The 27,991-nt window shown below is 40.4% G+C and overlaps 2 protein-coding genes across 9 annotated transcripts in view; one reads left to right on the forward strand and one right to left on the reverse strand.

The window, feature by feature from the left end:
* Positions 1–19,025, forward strand: part of ARHGAP21 (Rho GTPase activating protein 21) — a 122,714-nt gene extending 103,689 nt beyond the window's left edge. For all 4 annotated transcript variants that reach the window (XM_086742145.1, XM_086742144.1, XM_086742146.1 and 1 more), the window contains 17 exons: positions 2,602–2,757; positions 2,920–3,022; positions 3,113–3,149; positions 3,709–3,834; positions 4,929–5,213; positions 6,267–6,331; positions 6,414–6,562; positions 8,233–8,375; positions 8,471–8,626; positions 8,734–8,812; positions 9,336–9,409; positions 9,495–9,584; positions 11,553–11,678; positions 11,877–11,918; positions 12,248–12,353; positions 14,132–14,163; positions 16,461–19,025. In XM_086742145.1, coding sequence (XP_086598271.1) covers positions 2,602–2,757; positions 2,920–3,022; positions 3,113–3,149; positions 3,709–3,834; positions 4,929–5,213; positions 6,267–6,331; positions 6,414–6,562; positions 8,233–8,375; positions 8,471–8,626; positions 8,734–8,812; positions 9,336–9,409; positions 9,495–9,584; positions 11,553–11,678; positions 11,877–11,918; positions 12,248–12,353; positions 14,132–14,163; positions 16,461–18,194 — 3,503 coding nt within the window. In that variant the 3' untranslated portion in view covers positions 18,195–19,025. The remainder of the gene's footprint in view (positions 1–2,601; positions 2,758–2,919; positions 3,023–3,112; positions 3,150–3,708; positions 3,835–4,928; positions 5,214–6,266; positions 6,332–6,413; positions 6,563–8,232; positions 8,376–8,470; positions 8,627–8,733; positions 8,813–9,335; positions 9,410–9,494; positions 9,585–11,552; positions 11,679–11,876; positions 11,919–12,247; positions 12,354–14,131; positions 14,164–16,460) is intronic.
* A 4,188-nt stretch (positions 19,026–23,213) lies between these two features.
* Positions 23,214–27,991, reverse strand: part of KIAA1217 (KIAA1217 ortholog) — a 186,298-nt gene continuing 181,520 nt past the window's right edge. For 3 of the 5 annotated variants that reach the window (XM_086742157.1, XM_086742158.1, XM_086742156.1), the window contains 2 exons: positions 25,682–25,804; positions 23,303–24,940 (listed from right to left, as the gene is read on the reverse strand). In XM_086742157.1, the coding sequence (XP_086598283.1) occupies positions 24,446–24,940; positions 25,682–25,804 (618 nt within the window). In that variant the 3' untranslated portion in view covers positions 23,303–24,445. Of the gene's footprint in view, positions 24,941–25,467; positions 25,805–26,287; positions 27,977–27,991 lie in introns of those variants that run through there. The other 2 variants (XM_086742161.1, XM_086742159.1) reach the window with 2 other exon arrangements.

Here is a 27,991-nt window from a genome sequence, read left to right on the forward strand (position 1 = left end):
TCATTTTCCAATGACTAATCTCTTGGGTTGCTCCACAGATGAGAGTGCAGAACAAATTGTATTTGAATCCTTTTCTCGAATGAAAAGTAAAACTTCAAGTAGTTCCGGAGTCTCTGACCTTTTTGTCACGAGTGTTTAAAGTGACACCAGTAATCTGTGCGATGACGAACTGAAAGAGAATTGTTGTGTGTGGCTTCTCGTCTGGCTTGTTTGTTCTGTAAGCTTCTCTGCGTTTCAGACGCAGTCGTTTTCATTGATTGACAAGCTGAACACATCCCTTTGTGTGCTGTGCGGGGAGTTTTGGGGTGCAAATACACCGATTAGTAAGGAAATTGAAAAGGCAGACAAATACTGCAAGCACTAAAGAGGAAAGTCAAAATGCAAGGGATGTATAGAGAGTTGTTTGGGTTTTGGTTTTGGGTTGTTTTTTTTTTTTTTTTTATTAGACAACAGCGATGGAGTTTGCCAGTACATTAAATTAGTAGGTGGTAACTCATATGGTGAATGTCATGGCTTGTTCTGTAATCACTTTACGTTATGTAAAAGCTTGCCATTAGCTGACCTTCAGCCTCTTCAGGGATTGAACAGAGTCATTTCCCTCCTGTACCAGTATCATTTGCAATTTCTTTAAAGCTTGCCTATTTCTAAATCCACTTTAATTTTGATTCATCTAGGGATTAGATCCACTCTGAAGTAATAATAATTTGCATAATTATTGTTGCTTTTAAGGACTTAGAAACTGGGTTTCCTCAGCTGAATTCTTGGATTTAAGTGTTGTGGGAAATTGTGTAGTGGTGCCTAACCCTTCCATATTCACAGCTTGTGAAGATTTATTTCAAGCACCAGCATTTTTGTAGCTTTCAGGACTAGAGGCTGGTACACTTTGAGATAAGTCTGTAACATAAGTAACTTAAAGCCAAGCACTTCCAGTTTGCATGCTATGGACTAATTAATTGTTCAGTGCGTGGTTATCGTGGTTATACATAGTCAACGTTATCGTGCTTCTCTTGAGGTTCGCTGTGGGGAAGCTAAGCAGATGAAAAAAGGCTAAAGAACAGTGAGCTGCTGTAGTTTTGAAATGGAAGTGTAGCTGAGGTTCTTCCTATCTCCTAGTTGCTGTAGAGATGATGTCTGTAAATGCTCTAATTTATTACTGTGGATGCAAGTAAAACTTAAAATTTTTGAAAATCCTAGTATCACAGGTTTGCTGTCCATTCTTTTGCTTTCTGTCTTTATTAATGTTTCTAGTTTGCAGCTAGGTTTTTTGGGGGTATACTTTTTAACATATAACTTCAAAAATTGTTATATTTTCCAGTCAAAAAAATTTAGAGGGCTACTTTTAACCTGTAGCTTCAAAAATTACTCTATTTTCTGCTCCAGACAGTTTAGAGGGCTGTTATTGCTAAACCTTCCTATACTTTAATTGTTTATTGCCTTATTTTAACTTACATTGCCAAGTTTTGATGGTACAAGTGCTGCCTTAACAGAACTGTTAGTGACTGTTGGAAAAGCACAATGCAGTACACGCAGTTGTATTCGCACAAAGCGAAGAATAAACCTCTGTCTGTGAGTGTTCATTGCTTTCAATAGCCTTTTCAGTAGCTCTGCATATTACAATTCTTAGCACCTAGAATACATTCATATTCATTATAGCAGTACAGTTCAGCCCCTACTCGTGACTTGATTATTTTATTTTTTTTTTCTTCCCCTCATCCCTTCTTCTGCCGGAGCGTCAAGTAGAATTATTTTTCTAGTCCTAGTAATGTGTTCTAGAAGATGTTACGGCTCTTTTCTCAGCGTGATTGAAAATGCATCTTTTGGCTGCTTCCATCTTGTAAGAAACATGTTAAATACTAGAAATACTTAAAGCTTTTTGGAATCTTTCATGATGACCCTTGTGGCTATTGAGACTGTGAGGTGCTGGACGTGTACAGCATGCAATCGTTTGTATGAACAATTAGTGGAAGAACTAATTGGTATGTAGCAGTGCCATCTTTTAAAAATATGAATACTTGCTTTTTTTATTTGAATATGTGGAGGATGGGGGGATTGGTTCTTTGGATGCTGGAAATCTGTTTAAAATGCTTTTTTGTTTACTTGTAGCTTGGCTTTATTATTTGAACACTCATTTAAACCAAATGGGTTTAATATGGGTAATTAATAAAATACCCATAATTTATTGTAGGAAATCATCCTTATCCGTCTCTTAAGTTTAGACTTACTGATACAATGTGTGTTTTTCACTTATGCACCTAAACAAAAATAGCCTACTTTAAAATAATATTGCAAGAGTTTAGCAAATAATTCCTGTTTCATTCACTCACAGCAGAATCTATAATGGAGTATGATATTCTTTGTCCTTATCTCTGATGTACAATTAACATTCTTACGGGATACAACAGGCTCCTCTTTCTTAAAAACAAGCAAAGAAAAGTACATTTGACAGTGTGAATTAATTGGACCCTCTTGTTTGTTTGAAAGACTGCAAGTGTAAGGTACTTAATCAGATTATCCCAATAATGAGAAGATCAGGCAGCTGTTTGGTTTGGGCATTTGATGAATGTATATAATATGCTAATATATGACACGTTACCTTTGTAGATGAACCGACTAGTCCTAGTATTGACCATGATATTGCACACATTCCTGCTTCCGCTGTTATTTCTGCGTCTGCTTCTCAAGCACCAGCTATTACAACTGTTCCTCCCAGTCCCACATCTATCCCTTTAATTCGGCGACAGCTTTCACATGATCATGGTGAGTATTGATTTCCCTTTTTTTTTTATTTCCCTCATGCAGCTTTTTCCTTTTACACTCTTGAGAGCAGGAGTGAAAAATTGTAAACTCTTTATTGCTTGAAATAAATTGCAAAAATGTGATTCAGGTTCTCACATACTCAAAAATTTCTATTTGGTGTAGAATCCATCCGGCCAAGTGTCCTGGATAGCCAGCCTGCTGCAAAAACTGAAAGATCAAAGTCATATGATGAAGGACTGGATGACTACAGAGAAGAGGGGAAATCGTAAGCTCGTTAAAGAGATCAGTTAATTTGAAGATCTTTTTATTTTGATTGTAGACAATCTAATTTTAACAATTGTTTTTCTCCCAACAGGTCCATTAAGCATGTATCTAGTTTAAAGGGGATTAAGGTAGGTACATATGTATATAAGAGCTCCTAAGAATTACACATACTACTGTGACAAGTTGTATGAATTATACAACTCAGTTATACAAAGTGATGTGTTAAACACAGACATGAAATTTATTGCAATTACTATTCATCAGATTGTTCTTAATTTTGATTTGTTTTGATATTTAAATAGATTCTATTATTTTTCCCCAATTGGTGCTATAGGCATCATATAAGTAAACATGGTCTCTTTTTTTTTTAGGTTCTCCACATGGTCCTTGATTTTTTTCATTTTCCTCAGCTTCTGTAAACAAAGCATATCTATGGCGTGCTTTTGTAAAAACTTACTAATAAGAGTCTGAGACTCCTGCGGTTTCTCACAGTATTCTTGGGATGTGTAAGGTCACTATTGTTGTATGGGAACTTCAGAAATTATGTTTTCCCAGGGGGATATTCTTAGGGGCTTTTTGCTGAATGAAGTGTGAGCTTTTAAAGAGAGAAACATCTTGAATGTAGATATTGTACAGAAACATATTTAGAAGTACTCTGTGGAGTTATTTCTGTGATGTTTTCTTTAGGTCTCAGACAGCCAGAAATCTTCAGAAGACTCTGGTTCCCGAAAAGATTCTTCTTCTGAGGTCTTTGGTGATGCCTCCAAGGAAGGATGGCTCCATTTTCGTCAGCTTGTTACAGACAAGGGAAAGGTACCCTGTCATGTTTGGTTTTTTAACCTAGCACGAATATTAAGCTTGTGGAAACCTAAGATAAGAAACTGAAAGCCTCCCCATTTTGCTTTTTTTAATGAATTTTTTTGGGATATGAGCATCAGTAAGACTGACAAAATTTTAGACCTGTTAGAACATTGACTTTAGTGAATTCTTCAGCTTCTTTTACAGACTGCTTTCTGAACTGTATTCTGAACTTCTGACTGATAGGATGAGAGGAAATGGCCTCAAGTTGTGCCAGCAGAGGTGTAGATTGGATATTAGGAAGAAATTTCTTCACTGAATGGATTATCACGAACTGGAACAGGCTGCCCAAGAAAGTGGTTGAGTCATCATCCCTGGAAATACTTAAGACGTGTAGATGTGGTGCTTAGGGACGTGGTTTAGTGGTGAAGTTGACAGTGTTAGGTTTATGGTTGGACTCGGTGATCTTAAGGGTCTTTTCCAATCTAAATGATTCTGTGATTTTGATTTTACATTTCAAAGCGTCTGTGAAGTAAACTTGTTTCTAATGACTAAGTAGTAAGACTCAGTCCCTTGGCAATTGTAGTTTGAAAACAGCTGTAGTTTTCAGGAACGTTGTGGAGTTGGGTTCAGATTAACCTTCTGCACAAGTGTAGACTAACGCTAAAGGAAAATAGGGAGTCTGGAATTGCAGTGGTGTGTAAATGTGAGTCTGGCTTGAATGAAGCTGAAAAGGCATGGACAGGAGTCCACTAGGTATTTTTTTACTGTATTTGTATTAATACCTTTTGGAAATTCTAGTCACATTCTGGTTTTTGCTGCTGTCATATGCAGACCCACGCTTAGTTGAGTGATCAGGAAGGGCAGACTATCAAGCATTTTACTCCTCTAATGGAGAGCAATTCGTGTTCTTTTGTGTAGTCTTTCCACAGGCCAGTCTTAAGAATGGTAAAGGTAAGTGGTTAGTCCTTCTTTTTAAAACTTCTGGAAGTAGTGGGAGTTTTTTGGGGTGGGTTTTTTTTGTTTGTTTGTTTGTTTGTTTTTTTTTAATCCAGTAGCATTCAGCATTGTAACAAATAAGCAAACTAACATCAGTTGATGTTTTCCAGCGAGTTGGTGGGAGCATTCGGCCATGGAAGCAGTTGTACGTTGTTCTTCGAGGTCATTCACTGTATTTATACAAGGATAAAAAGGAACAAGTGACCCCATCTGAAGAAGAACAACCTATAAGCATCAATGCTTGTTTGATAGACATCTCATACTGCGAAACCAAGAGGAAAAATGTATTTAGACTCACCACATCCGACTGCGAGTATCTGTTTCAAGCTGAGGACAGAGACAATATGTTAGCATGGATTAAAGCAATACAGGACAACAGCAACTTAAATGATGAGGTAATCATATAATATATAATGCAGAAGCCGTAGTTCTTGTCTCTTAATTAAAAATTTATTATATTTTTTGTAATTAATACTTCAACAGAAGAAATAATTTTCCATTAAACAGTAGACCAAAACTTATACAGGAACATGCAAGGTAACTGAGTACATAAATTGAGTTTTAAAAAGCCTGATATACTCATAATGAGAGAGCAGGCTTTTGAAATAAATGAATTAATGTCATTGCTGATTTAACTAAAGAGACACTTTATATTAAACTGATCTGTCAAAAATCCCTAATCTTTTTAAAAATAAAATTGTAGCATTAGAACCAGTGTGTTCTGTCTTCAGACTTGCATTGCAAAGTGGTGTGTGCAGTGGTACAATGGGATGAGCTTCTCAGTAGTTAAAAAGTGAAACTTTGAAGGATGTGTGTTTTCTGATTAGATGTTGATGCTTCTATGAATTAAATGTTAGTGCTAATTACAAAAGGCAAACATATAGTATTGTACGCAACATATCGATACCTGTCCCAGTATTGTCCTCAGTGCATTTTTATTTCAGTGATGAGCAACAGAGGAATATTCATGTCTGTGGTCATGCACATCTACTCAGATTTGAAGTAATTATCCAAAGGAAAATCGGTTAATAAATATTATTAGGCAGATGATAATGGACATTTGAATTCATGATTCTTCCAGCTATATGTGTAGTAGTAATATAAGTACTGTGTGCACATAGTCTTGGATTTTTCAGAGTAGTAGGGTATGTTGACTTGCATATTTTTTTTAATTAAAGTTACTTTCAATTTAACAGGATTTAATCAGATTGTATTGCTGTGGAAAAAAAGTCTAAATAGCAGCATTTCATTTGTAGTTACTAACTTTAGTTTTCCTCATGGTTTTAAAATATTCTATCCTTACTGTTCTCAAGGACTGCCTGTTAGATTTTATTTTTTTTTAACTGTACTGAAATGTTAATTTTTTTATATGCGGTCTGTTGATAGGAAGAGTTAATCGTACTATTAAAGTAAAAAAATGTATTTATAAGGTTGTATTTATTTTATAGGATACTGGTGTCACTAGTCGAGATCTAATTAGTCGAAGGATTAAAGAATACAGCACAATGATGAGGTAGGTGAATTACATCCTGCCAGTAGTTTTTGTAGACGTCTTATCTAGCTTATTTTTACTGAAGTAATGTATCTTGTTTCAGTTCTTCAAGCAGCAAAACAGAGCCATCTCCCAAAACTCCTCGCCAGAGTCTAAGTATCAGACAGACTCTGCTTGGAACTAAAGCAGAACAGAGGACCCAAAGTCCACATTCACCTAAGGATGAGTCTGAAAGGAAGCTTCTTACTAAAGGTCTGTGTATTTTGTGTATTTCTTTAGTTCATTGTAGCCCCAGTGTGAGACCATCGAGGTGCCTTACTCTGGGTTTTCACACTCATGAATAGAATCATAGAATGGTTTGGATTGGAGGGACCTTTAAAGGCCGTCAAGTCCAACCCCCCTGTAAGGAGCAGGGACACTTTCAACTAGATCAGGTAGCTCAGAGCCCTGTCCAGCCTGACAATGAACATCTCCAGGTATGGGACAGATAGAGTATACAGATGCAGACCAGTTATTAACCAGGTATTTTATTAAGCAGCAGCTACAATTGCTCATTTCTTGTAACTACTTCATTTAAATGTTATCTTATATATACTACAGGTCTTCTCAGATCTCTGAAACTTTTTATTCCAGTCCTCTCTCAAGAGGATTTTGGTTTTTTTTCCTACAGCTCCATGTAGTAGTAAAATACAGGTGTTACACTTCTTGTAACCAAAATTTTGCCAAGCTTTGGACATAATTTTATGTGTAACTTGTACTTCTCTCTCCAACTGACTCAGAAATAGCAAGGTAAATTTATATTTTAAATATACTGTTAAGAAACCATAGTTTCCCACTGAAATGTTTCAGAAGTAGAGAACTACTCTTTTTTTGTTTCAGACTTTAAAATACAGGAGTGAAACTGTATTTTTTCCAGAGCAAAATTAATGCCTGCTGAATTCTGGCACTGCAACTTAAATCAGTAACTGAACTCCATCAAATAATGTCACAAGCTACTTTTTTTTTTTTCAGAATGTATCATATTTCTGATCAGACTGTGCTTGTAAGGATGTTGTATACAAATTCAGGCAACTGGCTGAGCAGTCACTTTTGAGCAACCATTTTTGAACAATTTTGTCTTGAATTTAAGCTGTGAGTGAATTCTGGTTTGTTACCCACAGATATCCTTTTGCTCCTACTGTGCTACGGATTATGTAACTAAATTGCAGATATTAAGAAAATGTCAAATCTGCTGAAAGAATATTTCCAGAAATACTTGAATAAGAAGGAAGTGCTATTGTATTAGGCAACTGGCAGTACAGGATAAATGGGAATTCTGATTTGCTACATGAATTGTATAGGAGAGGTAAACAGAGCAACTGAACTTTAAATCTGATTTTTGGATAAATAATACTTGTAAGCATTTGAGTCCTGTTTGGAATGACTTAGGAGTGAATAAAATCCGGTAATTTTTGAAAGAGTGAGTAGGTCTGCACAAGTGTGAGCATGGCTGTATAGTTTAATAGGTACTTTGTGCAGCACTGTGTTCAGTAGAGAGACTTAATCTAGTTTTACTAAAAGTAGATTTTAGTTTTTTAAATGCAATGTATGTACCTTTAGTCTTAAAATGATGAAATGCCACAGTACCATTCGGCTGCTTGCTTTTCTACAGTACCATTCAGTTACTTGCTTTTCTAAATCTGGAGTGTGAGTATGTTCAAATGTATCTTTTGAATGACGGAAGAGGAAAAGAAGGTATATTTAAGACAGACTAATGTTCAGTGAGTTATTGCGAGAAGCTGGGCCAGTAAAAGGTAAAAATGCAGTAGGTGTCAGTTGATCTTTGCAAATCTGTTACCTGTATTCACAATGGTTTTTTGTGACTTAAAAGATCTTATTTTTCTTCTCTGTTTCCTTGTTTGCATTATGCTAACAACAAAAAGATGAGACGAGCCCACCAAAAGACAAGGGGACATGGAGAAAAGGCATTCCAAGCATTATGAGGAAGACGTTTGAAAAGAAGCCATCTGCTGTAGGAACATTTGGTGTTAGACTAGATGACTGCCCTCCAGCTCATACTAACAAAGTATGGAAGGACAATTTTTCTTTCCATTGTGAGTTTAAAATACTTTTTGTATGAATCACTTTAAAGTGTATATATAAACTTTACTTTTTCTTCAGTATATTCCACTGATTGTTGATATATGCTGCAAACTGGTTGAAGAAAGAGGTCTTGAGTACACAGGTATTTACAGAGTTCCTGGAAATAACGCTGCCATTTCAAGTATGCAAGAAGAGCTCAACAAAGGAATGACTGACATTGATGTTCATGACGATGTAAGTCTCCCATCACACTATTTCCAGGTTGAACTCCCCAAAGCTTCTGGTTGTGTTGTGATTATAGAAATATAAAGCATGTTTGTCCTTTTCTTCTAAATGTGTAGAAATGGCGAGACTTGAATGTGATAAGCAGTTTGCTGAAATCCTTCTTCAGAAAGCTCCCAGAACCCCTTTTTACTAATGGTAAGTTGTTAACGTTATGATTTTGTCTTTAGGAATACTGTTGAACAGTTGTGTTGCGTCTTTCAGATTATTCGAGAGAAAATCCAGTGGAACCGTTCGAACTCTGTAATAAATACTCTTTCTTCCTTAAAGAGCAGGGAGTCCTGATCATAGAGCTTAAGAATGAGAGCTGTAAATAGAATTTTTCTGATGGTGAAGGAATTATGAATTTGCAGGAAAAAATATAATTTGCAATTTTACTATTGCAGTATTCTGTGAAAGCTCTTTTTTTCCCTACTGCCGTCTTACTATATGATGTGCAATATAATGAGCTAATTTAAGACTTCAAATGGTCATTCATTTTATATATATATATGTGTGTGTGTGTGTGTGTATATATATGTATATATTAGTGTTACCTGTATTCACAGAGGGAGAGGATGGGCCTGGGGGCTGAGAGGGGTGTGTGTGTAAGTGTGTATATATAGTATACATATATATGCAGACTCGTATATGTGAGAGAAATTTCTGCTTTTTTTAACAGACAAATACGCAGATTTTATAGATGCCAATAGAAAAGAAGATCCTGTTGAACGTCTGAAAACACTGAAGAGACTGGTAAGCTGAAATCAGATGTGTTGTAGATGCACTACAAAATTAGTGTTAAATGTTTAATATTCTGAATAGTGATTGTTAATTTCAGATTCATGATTTACCTGAACATCATTATGAGACTCTTAAGTTTCTTTCTGCACATCTGAAGACTGTAGCAGAGAACTCGGAAAAGAACAAGGTATCAGAAACATAGACAAGTATAATGTATTTTGGTTTGTTTCATTCATTAAGTGCAATTTTTGTGCAGGATTATTTCTATTAAGGTGATAATCAATTATGGTATATAAAATTAAGACGTTTACTATGTTGAGAAGATTTTTGGATTAGACTAAGGACTCCTGCAAAATATGCACCTGTTTAGTGTGAATTAAGTTTATTCAAACTGATGCTGATTATTGTGGGAATAACTGCTTACATCTTAAATTTATCCCAGGTCTGTAAATTTCACATAATCCTATCTAGATGCCAATAAGAATGTGCCTGGGCAGGGTACAGGTGGATGTCTGTGGCCTGAATGAACCTGTTGACAAAGGCTGTCACACCAGCTTTGTGTGAAGCCTGGTTTCCTGGACACTTGAGTAATTCTTAAAACTAGGACTTGCTCTAATTACTTGAATGTTTGATGACCCTGTAGATGCTGGTTTGACTGGTTTTAAGAAAGAAAATTCATAATGTGAAGGGTGGTGGTTCACCACTGCAAGGTCTTAGTCCACAACTAAGAATAGCTTTTTGTCATTTCCATGGGATGGGGAAGAGTTAGTTTGCATTAAGAGCTTCTGTGCATGCTGCAATCCTACAGTAAATGCAAATAATAATATCCCTTTTTCTGACCTCTTGGGGAGGGGTAGCTGCATCCAAAGCTGTGCACAATATGGATGTGCTTACGGATAAGTACCTCAGGGCAGGTAACACGGTGGCTTGTTCCTTGGCTACCAATGTGCAGGGTACAGGGAGAAAATGGATGTGATTGACGTTATGCAGAGGAATCTGTGGCCAATCTTAAGTCACTTCAAAGATCAGAAAATGACTCTGTTCTAATGAATATGGTAGATTCCAACATCAGTTCTTCAAGTAATACCTTCAGTTAAATATGAAAGATAAGTATGTATGTGTGTTTATTAAAAATACGTAAGAACTTACAAGCTTTACTGGCATTATAATGATAGTATTATGATAGTAAATGTCATTTTAAAGTGCAATGCCTAAAGTAAACCTTTATTTGTCCTTTTATGGTTTTGGTGCGCTGTATGAATGATGTTAATATTATAGAATTTATAAGGCTAGATGAGTGAGGTGATACTATCATAGTAGAACTTGTCAAAGGCCACAATACAAGTCAAAGTGAGCATTAGGGGCTTATGTCTTTGTGTTTCCAAGTTCCTTCTGGTAAGCACAAGGACCTTGCCTCCTATGTAGTATTGGTCTATTCTGTGTCACAACAGTATACTGTAAGTCAGAGAAGTAAGTAAAAATAGAAGGTAAGTATTCTGCTGCTACTTTATTGGAATTATTTGTCAGAGATGTAACATTAAAAGTAAATCAAATGGATGATTAATGTGACATGATTGGATAACTGAGTCTGTCTTATGAATAGATGTGTTGGGTCTATGATGTTGATTGCTGCTGCCTACTCCAAAGTAGTTGCAAATTGAATGAGCTCTTTGTCAGTACGCATAATACAGTATTTGATTACCAACTTAATTGTTTCATGTGTCATATAAACATTTTCAGGGGAAAAAAAAAACCAGGAAACTACCAATGCCTTTTCATTTAAATAAATAAATAAATAACGACATAATTGTTTCAAAACAAAATAGTCTCTATTGGAGGAAAAAAATCCCCCTGAAAATGTGAAGAAAGTATCAGAGTTCTTGAATTTTCTGTGCTTGTGGAGCTGTTTATTTGAAGTGGGTTAAGGAAGGTTGAATTCTGAATTGCAGAAATGTTGGATGCATTTATTACAGCTGTGTATAGGAGAGTTTGTGTAGTGTAACATCCTACCTAAGTCAGTAATGTGTTTTTAAAAACCTTTTGTTCTTATTTGAAATAGTTCTCAGATGCTAATAGTGTTTTATTCATGTACTTGGCCCATAATATTGTATTTTCTCATTATAAATGTATGATGTGGAAATATTTCATTTCTTAGATGGAACCAAGAAACCTGGCAATAGTATTTGGTCCAACACTTGTGAGGACATCTGATGATAATATGACACACATGGTTACGCACATGCCAGACCAATATAAAATTGTAGAAACACTCATCCAAAAAGTAAGTGGATGCATTTCATTATTGAATAAATAAGATCATACACAGATCGACCAGCTTTTCTCTTATTAGGCCAGTTTGGGCCTAGTATTTATCCTTCGAACTTCAGGATATCGGTTTCAGTAATGTCCATGTTTGATTGTTCCACATTTGCGTTTCTGTTTCCTGTGGGGTTTTCACCTTTTTTATTTTGAATTGTAGCATGACTGGTTTTTCACAGAAGATGATGCTGAAGAACCTTTTGTAAGTATTGTGTCATAAATATGTGTTCTAATTATCGTAGTTTAGAATCTGCTTCTGCTGCCTCTAGAATGTCTGTGTCTTTCTTATTATATCACTATATGGTTTACTCTTCAGAGGCACCTTTTTAGCTCTCCAGTGTTCTTGCAGTAATGATTTAAAAAAAAAAAAAAGCCATGCATTTGTTTTAAAAGAATAAAGCAAAATGGGAAAATAAGAACACATGAGGAAATCGTGTTCTCAGGTGAATAATGGAGTTTTCTAAATGCTGTTGAATCGTAATGAACTATTTGTGAAACGATGATGAAGAGATCTTTGTTTATTAACTATAGACAACAGTTCAGGAGGAAAACACTGTAGAATCTCAGCCAGTGCCAAACATAGATCATTTACTCACCAACATTGGAAGAACGGGAGTATCTCCTGGAGACGTATCAGGTAACTCTTGCCCGGACAGTGTTAGTCCATAGGCTAGAATAACCTACTCTGTTAACTCACTGTAACTCTCTCTTCCTATTTTCTTTTACTAATAAACTGTTTTTCTCTTTTCCAAAAGATCATTAATACTTCTTAAAGACTTGAATTGTTGATAATCATGCATGATATAATTTGGAAAACTTTGTTGTCTAACAGGAATATAATCATTAAAAGATGAGGCTTGCACATACTATTTTATTTATTCACAGTAACCCATGCAATCATCATCGTGAGGTGAAGCAGATATGCTGCTGTAAAGTGGTTTGTAGTGATGGCAGAAAGACTGATCTTCAGTGGTGTTCTAATATTGCTCCTTCCCATGTTAGGAATGCAAAAAGTTGAGTTATGTTTTCTTGTCAAGTGATGGACACTTTAAGTATGTTGCAGTATGTCTATACTAAAGCTGATTTCCTTCTGTTTATAAATGCCATCCTCTTTTGTGGCTAAGGACGAGCATTGCAGGCTCTTTTTTGGTGACTTTTTCCCTCCTCCCTTCACTATGCTATTGCACTAACCCAGCATGTTGTACCCCACAAATGTATCGCTTCGTCTCTAGCTTTTGTTTCAGTTTTCAAAGGGTTGTTCAGCACTTACTGAAACAGTCACTTCATACTAATGTTGTAACAGGTGAAGTGGGAGGAGTCTATCACACGGTGATGTCATTAGTGGATTCTGTGATGTCACTGATGGACAGCTGGAACTGTAGGAAGAAGGAGGACTGTTGCCCACACTGTAGCTGCCTTGTCTGCAGAAATCCCCGTTTCTTGTAAATGGAAAAAAAAAAAAAAAAGTTGATCTGTACTGTAAATTTTCTTTTTAAGAGTATTTTAAACAGATCAATGCTACTTTTTAAAAGTTTTTCTGCTGTTTCTTGTTATCTCTGAAGCAGACCCTGAGGAGAAATAGCATGGTATGGTCTACCAGTCTTTCTAGTCATAAAGCATTTAGCCATGTGTCAAAAAGGGGTGTGGCAGGGGGCTCAGCTCTTTCTTCCTAGGGAGAAAGTCCCTAAAGCTGGAACGCATCCAAGTTCATATTTTTAGTCATTGTGCTAGCCCCTTCCTACCCCCTTTGTAATTGTATAATCTTGGGTTTTGTGAGACGGTAAAACTATGGTGTCCATTTTTCATTTCATAATAGCGCTTGTTATAGAAAGGTACAAAACTGGTAGCTGCTGAAATCTAGCCGATTTAAAAATAATATTTTACCTATACGTAGTCAGAGGTGAAGGGAGATGTGTAATTGGGGTTTTACACACAAAATAAGTCATTTCCTTTAAAACCTCACAAAAAGAATGACTACATGAACCATGATTTGTACCTAGGACAACCAACAGTACTAAGGCATTCAATTTTGCTTTGTGTGTTCTGAATCTCAGGAGAGTACACAGTACGATCCTGAAAAGGTGTCTCAGCTGCGGTTTTGCAGGGGCTGTATATTTAAGACATTGAATAAACATTAGTATTTCTGTTTTTTATTTAGAAGAACAGGGCTCCTTTGCCATTCCTATCATTGAGCTGGTTCTGCCTACAATTCACAGCATCCTTTCATGGCGGTGGCTTTCTGTGGTGCAGCTTGCATCTTTGTGAGCTCTGACTATTCACTCTGTTCTGGTTTTTATTTGCTTCACATTTTGTTCTGTGCTTGTCTTTTTTCATAAGTCCAGCATTGTCTGTAGTAACAACAAAAAATTGCACAGAACTGAGCAGAATTGTTTTTTTTTTTTAATTTTTCCACAGATTCAGCTACTAGTGACTCAGCAAAATCTAAGGTAAATCATTTTGTGAAATGATGTAGTTATAAGATTCTGAAATCTGATTTGCTTGCTTTATTAAAACGCTTATATGAAGATATACTATAGAGCTTATATAGAATTTTTTTAGTAATGGTAATACTGTTTTCTGATCAAATAATTTTAAAATTTGCATTGGAAAAGTGTAACTCGTTTGCAGTTAGCTGTATCTGCCGAAGTGTTCAGCTGCACACGTAAACAGCTTTGTTCCAAACTCTTGTACCTGTGAGTGCTTACCTCCTTTTTGCATCTCATTTAGTGGAGGTAAATGTATATAGTACGTTCCCTGTCATTGTTGGCATACTACTTACTCCCAGACAGTATTTGTTTCCCTGTTTCGTTGAGAAAAGTGTACATAGAATTTAGCCTTTCTTACTCAGAACGTAATAGCTGCTCCTCTTACAGGAAGCCAAAGATTGTGGTTAAAGGTTGCTATGAAAAATCTCCCTGGGAAGCGTTGCTGTGCTGGGGAGGACAGCCTAGTAGATTGGGGGGTATACGACTGGAACATGGGCAATAGTCCCATCCTCAGTTTAACACCAGAGTTCTTGTCTGACCCATGGACAAATCTTTCAGTCTCTTGGGCTGTTGTTCAATAGTTGCTCACACTGGAGATGTCTGTAACACTGGGTGATACAGCAGCAGGCACTTGACCTCAGTCCACTGTGAGCGCATGATGGTGTGCACCATTTTTTGCTGGTGTGCATTCTAGGTGTATCACTGATGCCCCTCCTTGAGCTGAGAACAGGGCTTAATGCATCCTCCTGGTTCATTGTTGAGGTGCCAGCCCAGTTGCTTTGTGAGGATGCTTGGTGGCTCAGTCACTTTCTTAAAAAAGCCCAATTTACAGGACACCATGTCACATTGCCTGGGCCAGGACAGTGCACTGTTGCAGATTGCATCTCACTGACACCACCTGCGAGCGCCACAGAACAGCAGCATCGGTCAGGCCATAGTCATGGGCCTGTGAGCAGCAGCGTAGGATGCATGCACGTTGCCTGGGCCAGGAGCCTGCTTACAGCTCAGCCAGCCCTTGCAGCAAGACATGTTCCAAGTGGAGCTCCAGCTGGCTGCGTTGCTCGATATCCTTCTTTGTGGGAAGGACATGCACCTGTTCCCAACGCGTGACGAAGAGTGTGTGGAGCTCACTCATCCTTTATGTGGACAGTAGCTAATGCAAGAGCGCCATTTGAGTAGTGAGAAGAATTCCTCTGGTCATTTGGCAAATGGTAGGCCCCAACACCCAGTGCTCCATTGCCAGTCAGTTTTGGATTGACGCTTGTCTGCTGGCACAGCAGTTCAGAGCTGTCACCTGCTGTCCAGAAGGCCAGGCAGTCACTGTAGGTACTCACTGCACAGGCTTCTCAGGTGCTTGTTTTCCTGGCGGCTCTCAGCAACACTTAATGCCGACCCTGTCCTGATCTCTGAGCTCTGCATCAAGATCACAGGATGGTCTTTGTCATGCAGCAGGAGGTTCTGGATAACCATGAGTATTTTTGTTACTGTCGGTTGAGTAGAAGTTTTTCCCAACTTTTCCCTCTCCATGTTCACGTAAACAAATCGGTGCACTTTTGCTGAGGCTGTCGTGGTCAATATAGCCGCTATATGATTGTCTGGCTGTTGGACTCTGGTTTGTGAAGTCATACAGTGGCAGTTTTCACTGTTTCGAGCACCTCTTTAATTTCTGAGGACGTAGCGAATAGGAATAAAGTTTGCACCAAGAAAAAGTTGTTTGAGCAAAAATATTAAATGCACTGTATCTGCTCAGTGCTTTGCTTCGTATGGTTGGTGCGTTTATGCTACAGTAGTAGGCAGTTCGCTGTCGCATGGGGGCTGTGATTTTGTTTTTATGGAGCAGAGAAGTATCCTGTTGGCAACAGCTGAGTAGTTAGATGATGACTGATGTGCATTCGCTTTCCCCTTGTCCTTAAGCTTATTCTCTTACTTAGGCATCTGGAATTGCTAGATGGTCCTTTTAGGAAGTATATTCTAGCTTTCTTTAGTCTTTTATTAGTCTATCAAAGCCTAAGTAGCTGTATATACAAACTAGACTTTGTCAAGTTAAAGGGATTCAGATGAAAAGTGGAATTCTCAGGATGAAAGTTGACTTCTTGGGCAATGTCATGTAGACTACAGAAAGAGCATGGGAGTATTCCCTGAATAAAGATAGGCTTTCTGCTCTGAAGCCTGGGATATGTTTTTGAAAAGTCTCAAGGCTAACGAATGTTTCCTTGTGATTTCTAACCACCCCCTCTCCCTTTTGTTTTTTTTAACAGGGTTCTTGGGGTTCTGGAAAGGATCAGTATAGCAAGGAACTGCTTGTGTCCTCCATTTTTGCAGCAGCTAGTCGCAAGCGGAAAAAAACAAAAGAGAAACCACAACCAAGCAGTTCAGAGGATGAGTTGGATAATGTGTTTTTCAAGAAGGAGCTTGCAGAACAGTCTCGTGGTGACACAACAAAAGAGGACATAGCTAAAGGGGAATTTGAAAGAGAGAGAGACGTAGGGAGAAAACAGAGGATGTTTGTCCTGAAGGAAAAAGAGAACAGCAGTAAAAAAGATGTGAATGTTGTAAAGGATGAAAAGAAGACATTAAAGAAAGAAAGTATCCTTTCAGAGGAATCTTCACTGCCTTACCATGAAAAATGTACAAAATCACCGAATCTCAGCTGTGTGCAAACCATGCAGAAGAATGACCCAAAAATGACTGTTTCGCAGTCTTCTTCCCAGGTTGAGGAGACAGTGTCTGACTCCGGCACTATGCTTAGCACTTCCTCCCAGGCTTCCCAGCACAAATACTCATGCAAAAAAGTAACCAGCCCTGAAATTAAACACAATGAGTTTTTAGCAACTGATGTCAGTTCCATCACCTCAGATTATTCAACTACTTCATCTACTATGTATCTGACTGGTTTAGATTCCAGTATGCTGAGCCCTGAGGTGCAGTCAGTGACAGAGAGCAAGGGAGAAGATGCGGATGACGAAAGAAGTGAATTGATCAGCGAAGGGCGTCCCGTGGAGACAGACAGTGAAAGTGACTTCCCTGTCTTTGCCACCAGTGCTGCTGCTGAAAGGCTGTCCAAGGGGAAGGTTTCGGAAGTGGTAAAGACCAGTCGGAGGAACTCCGAAGAAAGCGAAGTAAGTTGTACTGAGGGAAGTTCAACGCCAAAGTTAGAGAGTCGCAGACTTTTTAGTTCACACAAACTGATTGAATGTGATACACTGTCTAGGAGAAAGTCTGCACGGCACAAAACGGACAGTGAGGGTTCAGGGGATGCGAAGAGTGAGAAGGACTTGCCTACTGTGACCAAAATGTTTGACATAATGAAAAAAGGAAGATCGACAAGCAGTTTAGCTACATCAGCCAGAAGTGAGGCTGACAAACAGGAACCTACGTGGAGACTTAAGATTACAGATAGGTTAAAGCTGCGACTCAAATCATCTGCAGATGACATGTTTGGAGTGGGGAATCAAAAAGCTAACTCTGCAGAAACTGCAAAGAGAAAAAATATCAGGCGAAGGCATACACTTGGAGGACAGAGGGATTTCGCTGAAATAAGTGTCCTGAATGCTTGGAAAGCTCAAGAGCCAAGTCAAAATAGAGAGAGAGAATCTGAGCTTTCAGCTGTGAATCGGTTGAAGCCGAAATGTCCAGCACAGGACCTCTCGATCTCAGACTGGCTTGCACGAGAACGTTTACGCACTAGCACAACTGACCTTAATACGGGTGAAACTGGAAAGCCCAGACTTGAGAACACTAGCTTAGCAGACGTATCAAAGGTAGATCTGCCTTTATCTGCAGAGATGCAGGCAGATGAAGGCAGCTCTTCCAGCAGCATGACTTTAATTAATAGAACACCACCTTCGGGACCATTTCAGCCACCAGATCAGGTCAATGGTGAAAATTATCAGAATATGAACAAAAACAACTTTAGCCCAGCAGTTGATGCCCATCCTCATAAACTGTCTGGGACCCAAGTGGTCAGATCTCGATTCTACCAGTATCTCTGAAATGGGGAGATATGTCCACTACAGCAATTCATTAACTTACTGTTACACTTCCCAGTAACTGTGTGTGTGTGTGTGTGTGTATATATATATATATTTTTCCTGTACTGTTGTTGTTATGCAGCCTTCATTTGGGCTGGTTTCATCAATATGCTCTGTGGAACGTCTTCACAGTGCATTACCACAGCCAGAAGAACACTAAAGTTTAAAGTATATATATATATTTTAAGAAAAAGTATATTTGATGGCTGCATACAAATGTTGAAAGGAGCATCTGATGCAACATGCTGTGTAGTGTATACATGGTTTTCTGACTGAGAGTTGGCCTGACATTAGTATGCAGAAAAATTGTTCTTTTGGTTTAGTCACTAACAAGTGCCTCATCATAAATTCATTTGGTTTGTTAGGGTGCCATATTGTTAAATTAGAGAAACTTATTGCAAACAAATGAATGCATTTTACTGTTAACGAGTTTCATGACATTTTACAAATGTTAACACAGGTGGCTACAGAGCTTCCATTCCTTAGGCATTCCAGTAAATATTGGAGTTTTATATTTCCAATTTTAATACAGATTTTGAGTTTTATGTGACTTGAATTTTTAATCTTTCTGTAAAATAAGTAACTTAACTGTACATATTACATGTGTATCTTTTCTTCAGATACCAGATTTGATATAAATGTTGTAACATAGGCGTGTAGATAGTGGATACTGGATGGAACTGGTTTCTTTTATTGAGAATATAATTCTGCATGAAGACCTAATGAATCCAAACCTGTATCATGCCTGTGTGCATACCCACTTAAACACTGGAAATAAAATTGTTTTGGTGACTTTTTGTGTGATGTGAATTCATTTTAATGAGCAGTTTTAAAATGTCATGTTTTACAAGTTGCAGTCGGCAGCTGCCCTCAGGATCACAAGACCTGCAGATGCTCCTGGATGAAGGGCCCTTTAAGGTCTCATTTGTGGGACAAGACTGTGGAGGCTGGCATGTAAGAGAGGGGTTCAGCTGGTTAAATATTTTCATCTTTATATAGATAATCTGATTCTGAGGTATGTATAGATAACCAATGATTTTGACTCCTGAGCCTCGCTGTATGGCTGCCAACTCTTGTGCTCGAGAACACAGAACATGTATTGTATTGGCTGGAATAGAGCACAAGATCTTTTGAAAAATTAGGAACTTAAAAACACCACCCACAAAACAGGAATTGTATTGGCTGACAATGCTAATTTAAGGCCTCAGCAGTCTCTGCAGTATCTTCTGCTGCTGCGCTGGCTGCATGGAGGATCCAGAGGAGTTGCAGAAGGAGCTTGGACAAAAGTCAGGGCTATCTGGGGGGGTGTAAGAAAAGGATTGTGGCAGTTTGGACCACCGCTGCCTTGCCCTTTCCATGTAAATCAGGTCTTGGAGGAGATACCCTGGCAGGCAGCGTGGGAGTGAGGGGAGCTGGGGAAGCAGTTGAAGGGGAAATGCAGGGAGCAATCTGTTAGCTGCATCATGAGGAGGTGATGACTGAGCTCCACCTCAAGAAAGTTGCATATGGCAGCGTATCTGAGGCTGGGAAAACACTGCTGCCTTTTCTGCTCTTTGAAGACTGCCAGGATTTGGGACCATTTCAAATTCTGGCCAGTGTGGGAATTGAGATGACACATTTTTAGGGGCCATTGCCATGCCCTGTTCATAACAGCAGCTATGTCAGACCTTGACCTGTGGTGCTTTTTTCTTCCTTTTTTTTTTTTTTTTTCTTTTTTTTTTTCCTTGTTCCTTTGGGTTGTTTTTGTTGTGGTTTTGTTTTTTTTCTTTTTCCTCCCTCCTGCTCTGAAAGAGAAGGGTGACAGTCAAGACTGACACAGGAAGGGACATGTGTGCAATAACCTGCCCTGTAGTGAATACTGTTAGTGCCAGTATTGCCTCTGGGAGCCGGATTCCGCAGGGTGGGCAGTTTCATGGGGCTCCAGAGCTGCTGAGGTGGGCAGGGTGCTCTGAGGATGGTGGAGCTCAGCCTTGGCTTGGGCAGGTGCGGCCAGAGCATGTTCCTCAGGGCTGGGGCTGGTTGGATTTTGAGGATCTCCAAGGATGGAGACTCCACAGCCTCCCTGGGCAACCTGTGCCAGTGTCCGATCACACTTACAGTAAAAAGGGGCTTTTTTATGTTTAAGCAGAATTTCTTGTATTTCAGTTTGTGCCTATTTTCTGTTTTTATAACAGTCAGGATTCAAACTGACTTGGAAAGTACTTTTGGTCTGAGGACTGCCTGGAGCTGTGTAGCTGCAAGTTGTTAGGAGCAGGTCTAAGCTGAGATCTGATGGGGAAGTACAAAAGGATGAAGTCTGGTGGTAGTAACAGCATTTGGGTTTTTTAAATGGTTCTGAACAGCAGCTCCTGTTTTGGCAGGGATCCATGTTTTAGTTTGAAATCGTTTTTCTGGGAGCTGGTAGCAATCATACAGCACTTTCCAGCTCTTAAAGCCTCTCCGAAGAACTGTTATGGTCTCCATTAGTATTGCTCACAGCACTGATAATGTGGAATTAAGACATGGCCACAATCCAGAAGGTTTCTTAACTTCTTTCACTCTGCTGCAGTGCTGAAGGAAAATCCTTTGTGCTGCATGTAAGCATCTCTTCCCGGCTGCAGCAATCTGAGGAGAACCTCTCCCCACTTCATCCAGACAGGAGGAAGTGAAGTGTGGCCTCATCAGCTACAGCACCCTGTGTTCCTGTTTTTAAAGCCATTTAAAGCCACAGTCCCCATTTAGACAGTAATCAAACAATTAATTGTGCCAGCCTGCAGAAAGAAGGGCATAGTTTGATGTGTGACTTGGAGGCCAAATGACTTAAAACAGACCTGCCATCGAAGGGGTGCATGTACCTTTGGTTCACAGTCACGAGACCATAAAAATCTGCATTAAAGGTTTGTTACTGAACCCGTGAGTCTTTTAAGTGTGCAGGGACCCATCTGTCGCATCTGAACCCAGGGGATTGCTGCAAACCAAAACTTGATGGCTGCTCACAGAAGACTTGTGCTACAAACAAACACAACTGCTGGTCTCGTACCCTCTTGGGTTGGGTTTTTTTCTCTGAAGAGCCTCTGTCATCTTTTTAAACTGCCCAAGAGCTGGTGAGAACTTGATCTGTAATTGTGTGCGCCAGAGCGTCCTGTTGACAGCAAGGAGCAGCAAGGCTGTGTTTTTTGCACATTCCCTTTTTGAACGGCAGCGGGCAGTGGGGAACTCAGGCTCTCACCTACTGGGTGCTGGCGGCTGCTCTGTCAGGGCTGAGCACGCTGTTGGAGTGGTAGCTGCCCTGTGGCTCTTGTCCCTAACTGGCTGCAGTCATCTCCACCAAAAACTGGTTTGCAGTGAGAAACATGACTTTTTAAATCACTAGCCTGTGCTGTTTCCTTCTGTGCTCAAGTAATTTTTCTAAATACTCAGCCCAGCACTCAAAAGGATTCCTGGTGCTGAGCTACAGCCTGGGTGCAGCCCTTCCCTGCCTGCATTTATGAAAGTCAAACGTCGTCGCTGTACAAGTAGGATGGGGAACAACTAAACACTGCCTGACTCCCGATGGTCCCGGCAGCAGTGCCTGCGCAGCGGGTTATGTGCTGCCTGAGCCCAGGGTTGGGGTCCTGCAGGTGCTGCACCACAGCACTGAGGGTGAGACAGGAAGGCGCACAAGATGTGGCAGGTGCTGGGAGACGTGCAGGTCACAGCGTAGCTGAGACCACGAGTGAGTGTTGTGTTTAGTCCCTGATGACAATTTCCACATTCACCACCACCGGCAATAATGACCCATTGGGTACAGTGCTGCTTTACTGCCAACTGCATGCCCAGCAATGGTGCAGGCACCTTTGGTTATTTATACAACTACTGCCAGTGTCTAAATTAAAACAGATATTGGAGAACGTGCTGCGGGAGCCCCTTGCCCAAAGAGGCCATGAGCAGCAGCAGCAGGAGCAGTGCCAGAGGTGCTGCCCATGGGTGCGTGTGCTGGGCCAAAGCCTGCCTGGCTGGGCACTGGCTTGTGGGGAACTCTGCTCGTGGAGGACCAGGTGTTAGGAAGTTACTGTTTTTCAAGATACAGCATTGGCTCCTTGGAGGATATCAGACCAACAAACAGCTTAACAAAAAAAACCCAGCATACCCGTATAGCTTGAACTTGTATTTTTTTGTTTTGGTGTCTTTCTTTCTTTTTTTTTTTTTTTTTTTGTTGGTGTGTACCATGAGGGAGACGTGTGGTATCCAGCCTCCTGGTGCTCTCTGTATTTGCTGTCTGTTGTGTGGGGACATGCACCAGCCCTACCTGGCAACAAGCTAAGGAATCGAATCAGGGTCACTCCCTTCAGAGGGAGGATGTAAAGTGCTCAACTCTTGACAAGGTAGCAGACACCCTTGGAAAGCGCATGGTGCAGTGTCACACAAATCTTTTTTTTTTTAAAGGTTCTTCAGCTGCTCCCAGAACAAGCCTGGAGCCCCCACTTTTCTGTACGGGCTGGAAGGGAACTGGCCTTGCTCCGGTGGTTCAGTGCAAGCACTCTGAGCTGCGCCTTGCGCTTCACCTTGGCTTTGGGGCTGCGCAGGCTGGCTGCTCTGTCTGACACTGAAGCTCCTGCATTCTGCAGGCACCTGGCGCCTTCACTTGCGAGGCCAGCAGAGAATGGCACCTAGCATGAGCACTGCTGGGACAAGCCTGGCTGTTGTGCTTGCGAGGCACATGTTAATGGTTATGATCTTCTTTAATTACTCTCACTGCAAGGGATGCACCATCTGAGGGCTCAGCCTTGAAATCACACTTTTCATGAACTTCCTGTTTCACAAAGAAGAATAAAAAAAAAAATTACATAAAGGCAGAAAAGATTATACGTTGGTCAATCAGTCAAATAGTGGCTGTTTTTTTTTTTTTCTTCCTAGTTTTCTGACCTGGAGTTCCAGCAATTAGCTTTTGTCCAGGTAAATCTGAAAGACCCCATTTTGAAATTACTACTTACTTATGGCTTTAATCTGGGGAAAATTAAGTCAGTTTTTGTCCGGATGGTTTAACGCTCTCAGGCAAACGGCTTAACAGCTAATGGAGACCGTTATAAAAGTTACTAGTGACAAAGTACAACTATATAAGCATGCAGCCCTTTATTTTTGTAAAGATCTTTGCTTATCATAGTTCTGTATATTACATTATGGTGTTATACAAATAAATTTATTTACAAAACCATGAGCTATGCAAGCTTTTTGCCTTTTTTTTTTTCTTCCTTCCCTAGTTGGGTGATATCCATCTTCTTCAACCCGTCCCCATATATGTTTATAAGCATGCATAAAAATTAACTTTGGTGTGGTAAAACTACTCTATGTGCCCAGCCACATACAGTATTTATTTATTTATTTATATATATTTATAGATATGTACAGAAGTTTGCCAGTATACAGAACAGTACAGAAGTGTACATTTTAAAATCCACAATGCAATACATTAATGGGTTACCAGTATCAGTAAAATAAAACTGAAGGAAAAGAGTGGATTTAGCTAAGAAAAAAGTAATCAGCAACTACCTATATGTGTAAAACAATTAATTCTTTTTTTTCTTGGCTTGGCAAATTCTTAAATACAATCTGAATGGCAGTGCAATAGATTGAGTTGCCTCATACACACTGAGACCAGTCTTGTCCTGTTTCTGGTGTAGAGGTTTACTGTCCAGCATACTACTTTCAAATGTACATTACAATAGTATCAAAATGTTTTGGCAAAAAGATCTCGAAAGGAACCATGACATTTGTTGACAAAAATAGAAATCTGTAACAAAGCTAAATAACACCAAAATAAAAGAAAAATATTTTAGTTTCAGTTTTACAGTTGTGTATAATCACACTTTAGTATATCTCTGTTCACTTCTAGTCCCCATAATGAAAAATAGCTTTATACAAAACAACTTACTAAAGTTTTAACCACACATTTTCCCATGCTCAGTACACCACTGTGCACACGCACTTGAGTTCACTCACACACCTTCACACATTTTTTGTAAGAGGTGCTGCCTAAAGGAAGAAAACGCTTTTATCATTACACCAGCAACAGGTTTACAAAAAAGCTTCACTCTAACCTAGTGTAGTAACTCAGTATTTAGCACGTGATTAGTATTAAGCCTCCAGCAATACAGCAAAATGGTTACGTTCCCTTGTTAAAATATTGGCTGCAGATTCTTTGAAAATGAACAAGAAAAGCCTTGGTGAACTTGCGCGCGTGCTGTGCTCAGCCTTTAGGATGGCTCCTTGGCCGTGGATGGGGTGGGCTTGCCGGCATTTCCGTTCTGCGCCTTGTAGCTGGTGAAGCTAGGTGTGTGGATTGTCCTGATGCTCTTCATACCTTGGTTCAGTGAGGTGGGAGAGGTAGAGGAGGGGGGGGAAGTAGAGGAGGAAGGAGGGAGTGGCCGGCCGTTTTGAGTCTGTAGTGAGAACGAGAGATGGTGACCTTTCCCTGGGTAAGTGGGGCTCTGAAACTTGGAGGAGCCGTTAGAGACAGAGGGGATGAGGGAGGTAGAGTAAGTTATGCGACCTGCCTGAGGACTGAGAAGGTTAGAGGAAGGAATGGAGGTTTTAGTGGGTGGATTAAGAGGGTTAGAGCTGTCACCGCTAGAAGGAGGTGCTGAGCAGCTTTTCCCAGAAGTGGGAGAAAAGGCTGGGATCTTAGAAGCAGGTAGGGTAGGGGAAGTAGCCTTATAGTCCCCACCAGCTTTCTTAGCACTTCCATTAGCCTGCAAATAAAGACGGCAGGAGACAGTTTGTCAGAAAGCCAGTAACATGATAAACCAACAGGACCTGGGAAAATAGCCCTACAGAGAACAAGAATTAACAGTTCGAGGCCTAAGTCTTGCAGCCATGGACTGGACCTGGTAGGAACCCCAAAGTGCCCAACGAAGAGTGCATAGAGAGAAAGAGAAAGAGCCACAAGCTTCCGTAAGAAGGCGCAGTGTGTGGGTTACAGACCAGTTGCTACATTGGCCATGCTTCTGGGTTATTAATGTGTGAACAGACATGTCTGGCCGGAGAGTTAATGTGCATCTATGACAACAACAGGTTAGTGTCCAAGGCTTCCTGTAAAGACTCTCTGAACATAAGCATTCCCCGCTTTTCTAAGGAACCGCCACATTTACCAAAGGGAAAGTAAACAGGTAGTTGACATCTTAAAATCACAGCTGAATACCAAAGTTTAAAAAAACAAACAAAAAAAAAACCAACCAAACAAAAAAACCAAACCAAACCACAACAACAACAACAAAAAAAAGCAGCAGGTGTTTTATTGCAGACATGCATGCACAAGCATGGTGAGAAGATCAGTAGATACTATCATGCCCCCAGGATCCAGGACGTCCAGTTAGAACTCACTCGAAAGACAGGCAGCTGTTATTTGGTATAATCTCAGTCAGTTACTGGAGTTTTTAAATAACAAACAACACGGAATGTCCATCCAAACACCAGGCTTAGGGTAAAACTACCTGTCTGTATTGGCGTGGATCCTGCAGCTTGTGCTGTTTGCCTGCTTTCTCCATTGTTCCTTGTCTAGTTTTTGAAGCCATGGGGACTGGCATCCGGCTTGTCTGGGAGGCAGCGCTGGAGCCCTGCGGAAACGAGTGAAGGGGCAGGGAGGGGAGACAAGGAGAAGATGTGATCAGTACCTGTGTGCTTGAAGAGGAGGCTGCACACCATGCGCCAAAAAAAAAAAAAAAAAAAAAAAAAAAAAAGCCACAGTACCACATGCAGGGAAAGTTCAGGAGCTTCACACCGCAGGTGTTAATTTCCAGAATCAAATGGAGAAAACTGCTCAGCTACCGATCAGCCTGGATTCCATGTCAGTGACGCTTGTCATTTCACACAGCGGATTATTCGACCCAGCTCCCCTGCATTTGCCCATCACCAATCAGCAGCAAAGATTAAAAAACAAAACAAAAAACCCCAACGGTCTATTAGCTGTTAGACACCTCGTGGTAGCCCAAACAAGCCACCTGAAAGGAAGCAAACAAATCACAAGACCCTCCTGTTTAATGGTGATTATTGCAGATTTTAGAAAGCAGCTGGAGGTTTGATTTCTTGGGCTAAGGTACCTTACGTGACGTGGCTGGGACTGACGGAGGGGGCTCTACGCCAGCAAGGCTCTCATCCAGCACTACAAGCTCTTGGGGTGGGGTCTCTGGTACTATCTGGGCAGAGAAGGGGACAGTGCTTCCCTCAGAGCTGTATGTGCTTTCAGGGAGAGATTTTGGACTCATTTCACTGATGGTGTTTTCCAGCTGCTTTATAGTCTGCTCAAGGCTGTCTAGCGTTCGGTATGTGCTCTGTCGAATTTCATCAGTCCTGGACAGGGACACTGCAGCTCCAGAGGGTCCCTCTTGCTTCCCAGAAGGACTTTTGTCACTGTCCTCGGGCTGAGACCTGGTGATTTCAAATCTCTTTGCTTCCTTGTGCTGCTTTAGGGTCCCATCTTCCTCCTCCTCTTCATAGACCACAACCTGCAAGGTCTTCTTCCCGGTCTTGGTTCCTGTCCGTATCGCCTGTGTCAGAGCAGCCAGCTGCTTTTTAGGGAATTTGAACTTAAATTTTTTCTTGGAATCCTGCCTGTTTCCAAACTGATTGGTAGAGTCCAAGCTTGCATCTGTGTTTAGCCCATAGATCTGACGATATTTGTTAAAATTCGTCTTTGTGCTTTCCTCCTCTGCAGGAAGTCTGGTTTCTACGGGGTCAGAGGAAGGCTGAAGGTCAAATACGTACTGCTCGTTGAGACCGTGAGCTGCTGAATACTCTGTGATGGCTTTTCTGTCATTAACTACCGGTGGCTCTTCCTTCTGGCTCTCAGAGACTTCCTGTGCTTCATTTTCTTCCTCCTCCTCTTCCTCTTCTATCTTTTCCTCTGTCATCATTTTCTCCAACTCCTCATCACATTCCTCAAAAATTGTAGAAAGCCGCTTGTAAGCTGACCTAATATCCATGGGTTCATCAAAAATGATGATGACAGGTTTTTTGTCCAGACACACCACTGGCTCTTCGCTGTCTGTATTTTCTGGGATACCCTTCTCTGATGCCACGTCCTTCTTTGCGTCAATGTTCACTGTTTGCACATCTCCACCTTTACGGCTGACTATATCATGAACTTCCCCGCTTGAGAGGACCTGGACAGCTGTTTTAGTAATCATGAAGGCAATGTTCTCTGTGGGTGGGTTGTCGTCACTTGGAGAGCTAGCCAGAGAGTCTGTCTCTTCCATGCTGTTCACACCGTTACTTTTGGACACTTTGGGTCTCAGCACAACCTGATTGTAGTTGGCTGCAGAAGCTTCTTGCTCCTGCAAGGAAGGTTGAGGCACCGTAGCCTCCTGCGCGTGCCTCACGAGAGGTGCAACGCTGCTGATGGGGATATGCTTGCCCGTGCTCTGCAAGGCTTCACCCTGCAGCAGGCCCTGGTGAGCATCTCGTGGGAGTCCATAGTTTGGCTTTTGTTTTCCAGTTTCAACAGCTGGCAAATGGGATCCTAAAATATCTTGAGCACCTCTTCGTTTGTCATCCTCTGTCAAACTGACAACAGACACGTCTGTGCTCATATTCTGGAGGTTTTTCTTAGAATAGTCTCTACTGTCTACAAACAAACCCTTGCTAAATGTAGCACTGTCATTCATTGAAAAGCCAATTTTACTGTCAGCTGTGCTGGATGAATCAGAACCCAATTCTTCTTCAGTTTTCCCTTCCCTCTTCTCTTTAGGATGGTCACTATCTGTGGGAGATCCTGTTGTAGCCCCATACACCTAAGGGGGAAAGTT

This window comes from Chlamydotis macqueenii, chromosome 2 (assembly GCF_036417535.1).
Source record: "Chlamydotis macqueenii isolate bChlMac1 chromosome 2, bChlMac1.mat, whole genome shotgun sequence".
NCBI lineage: Eukaryota > Metazoa > Chordata > Aves > Otidiformes > Otididae > Chlamydotis > Chlamydotis macqueenii.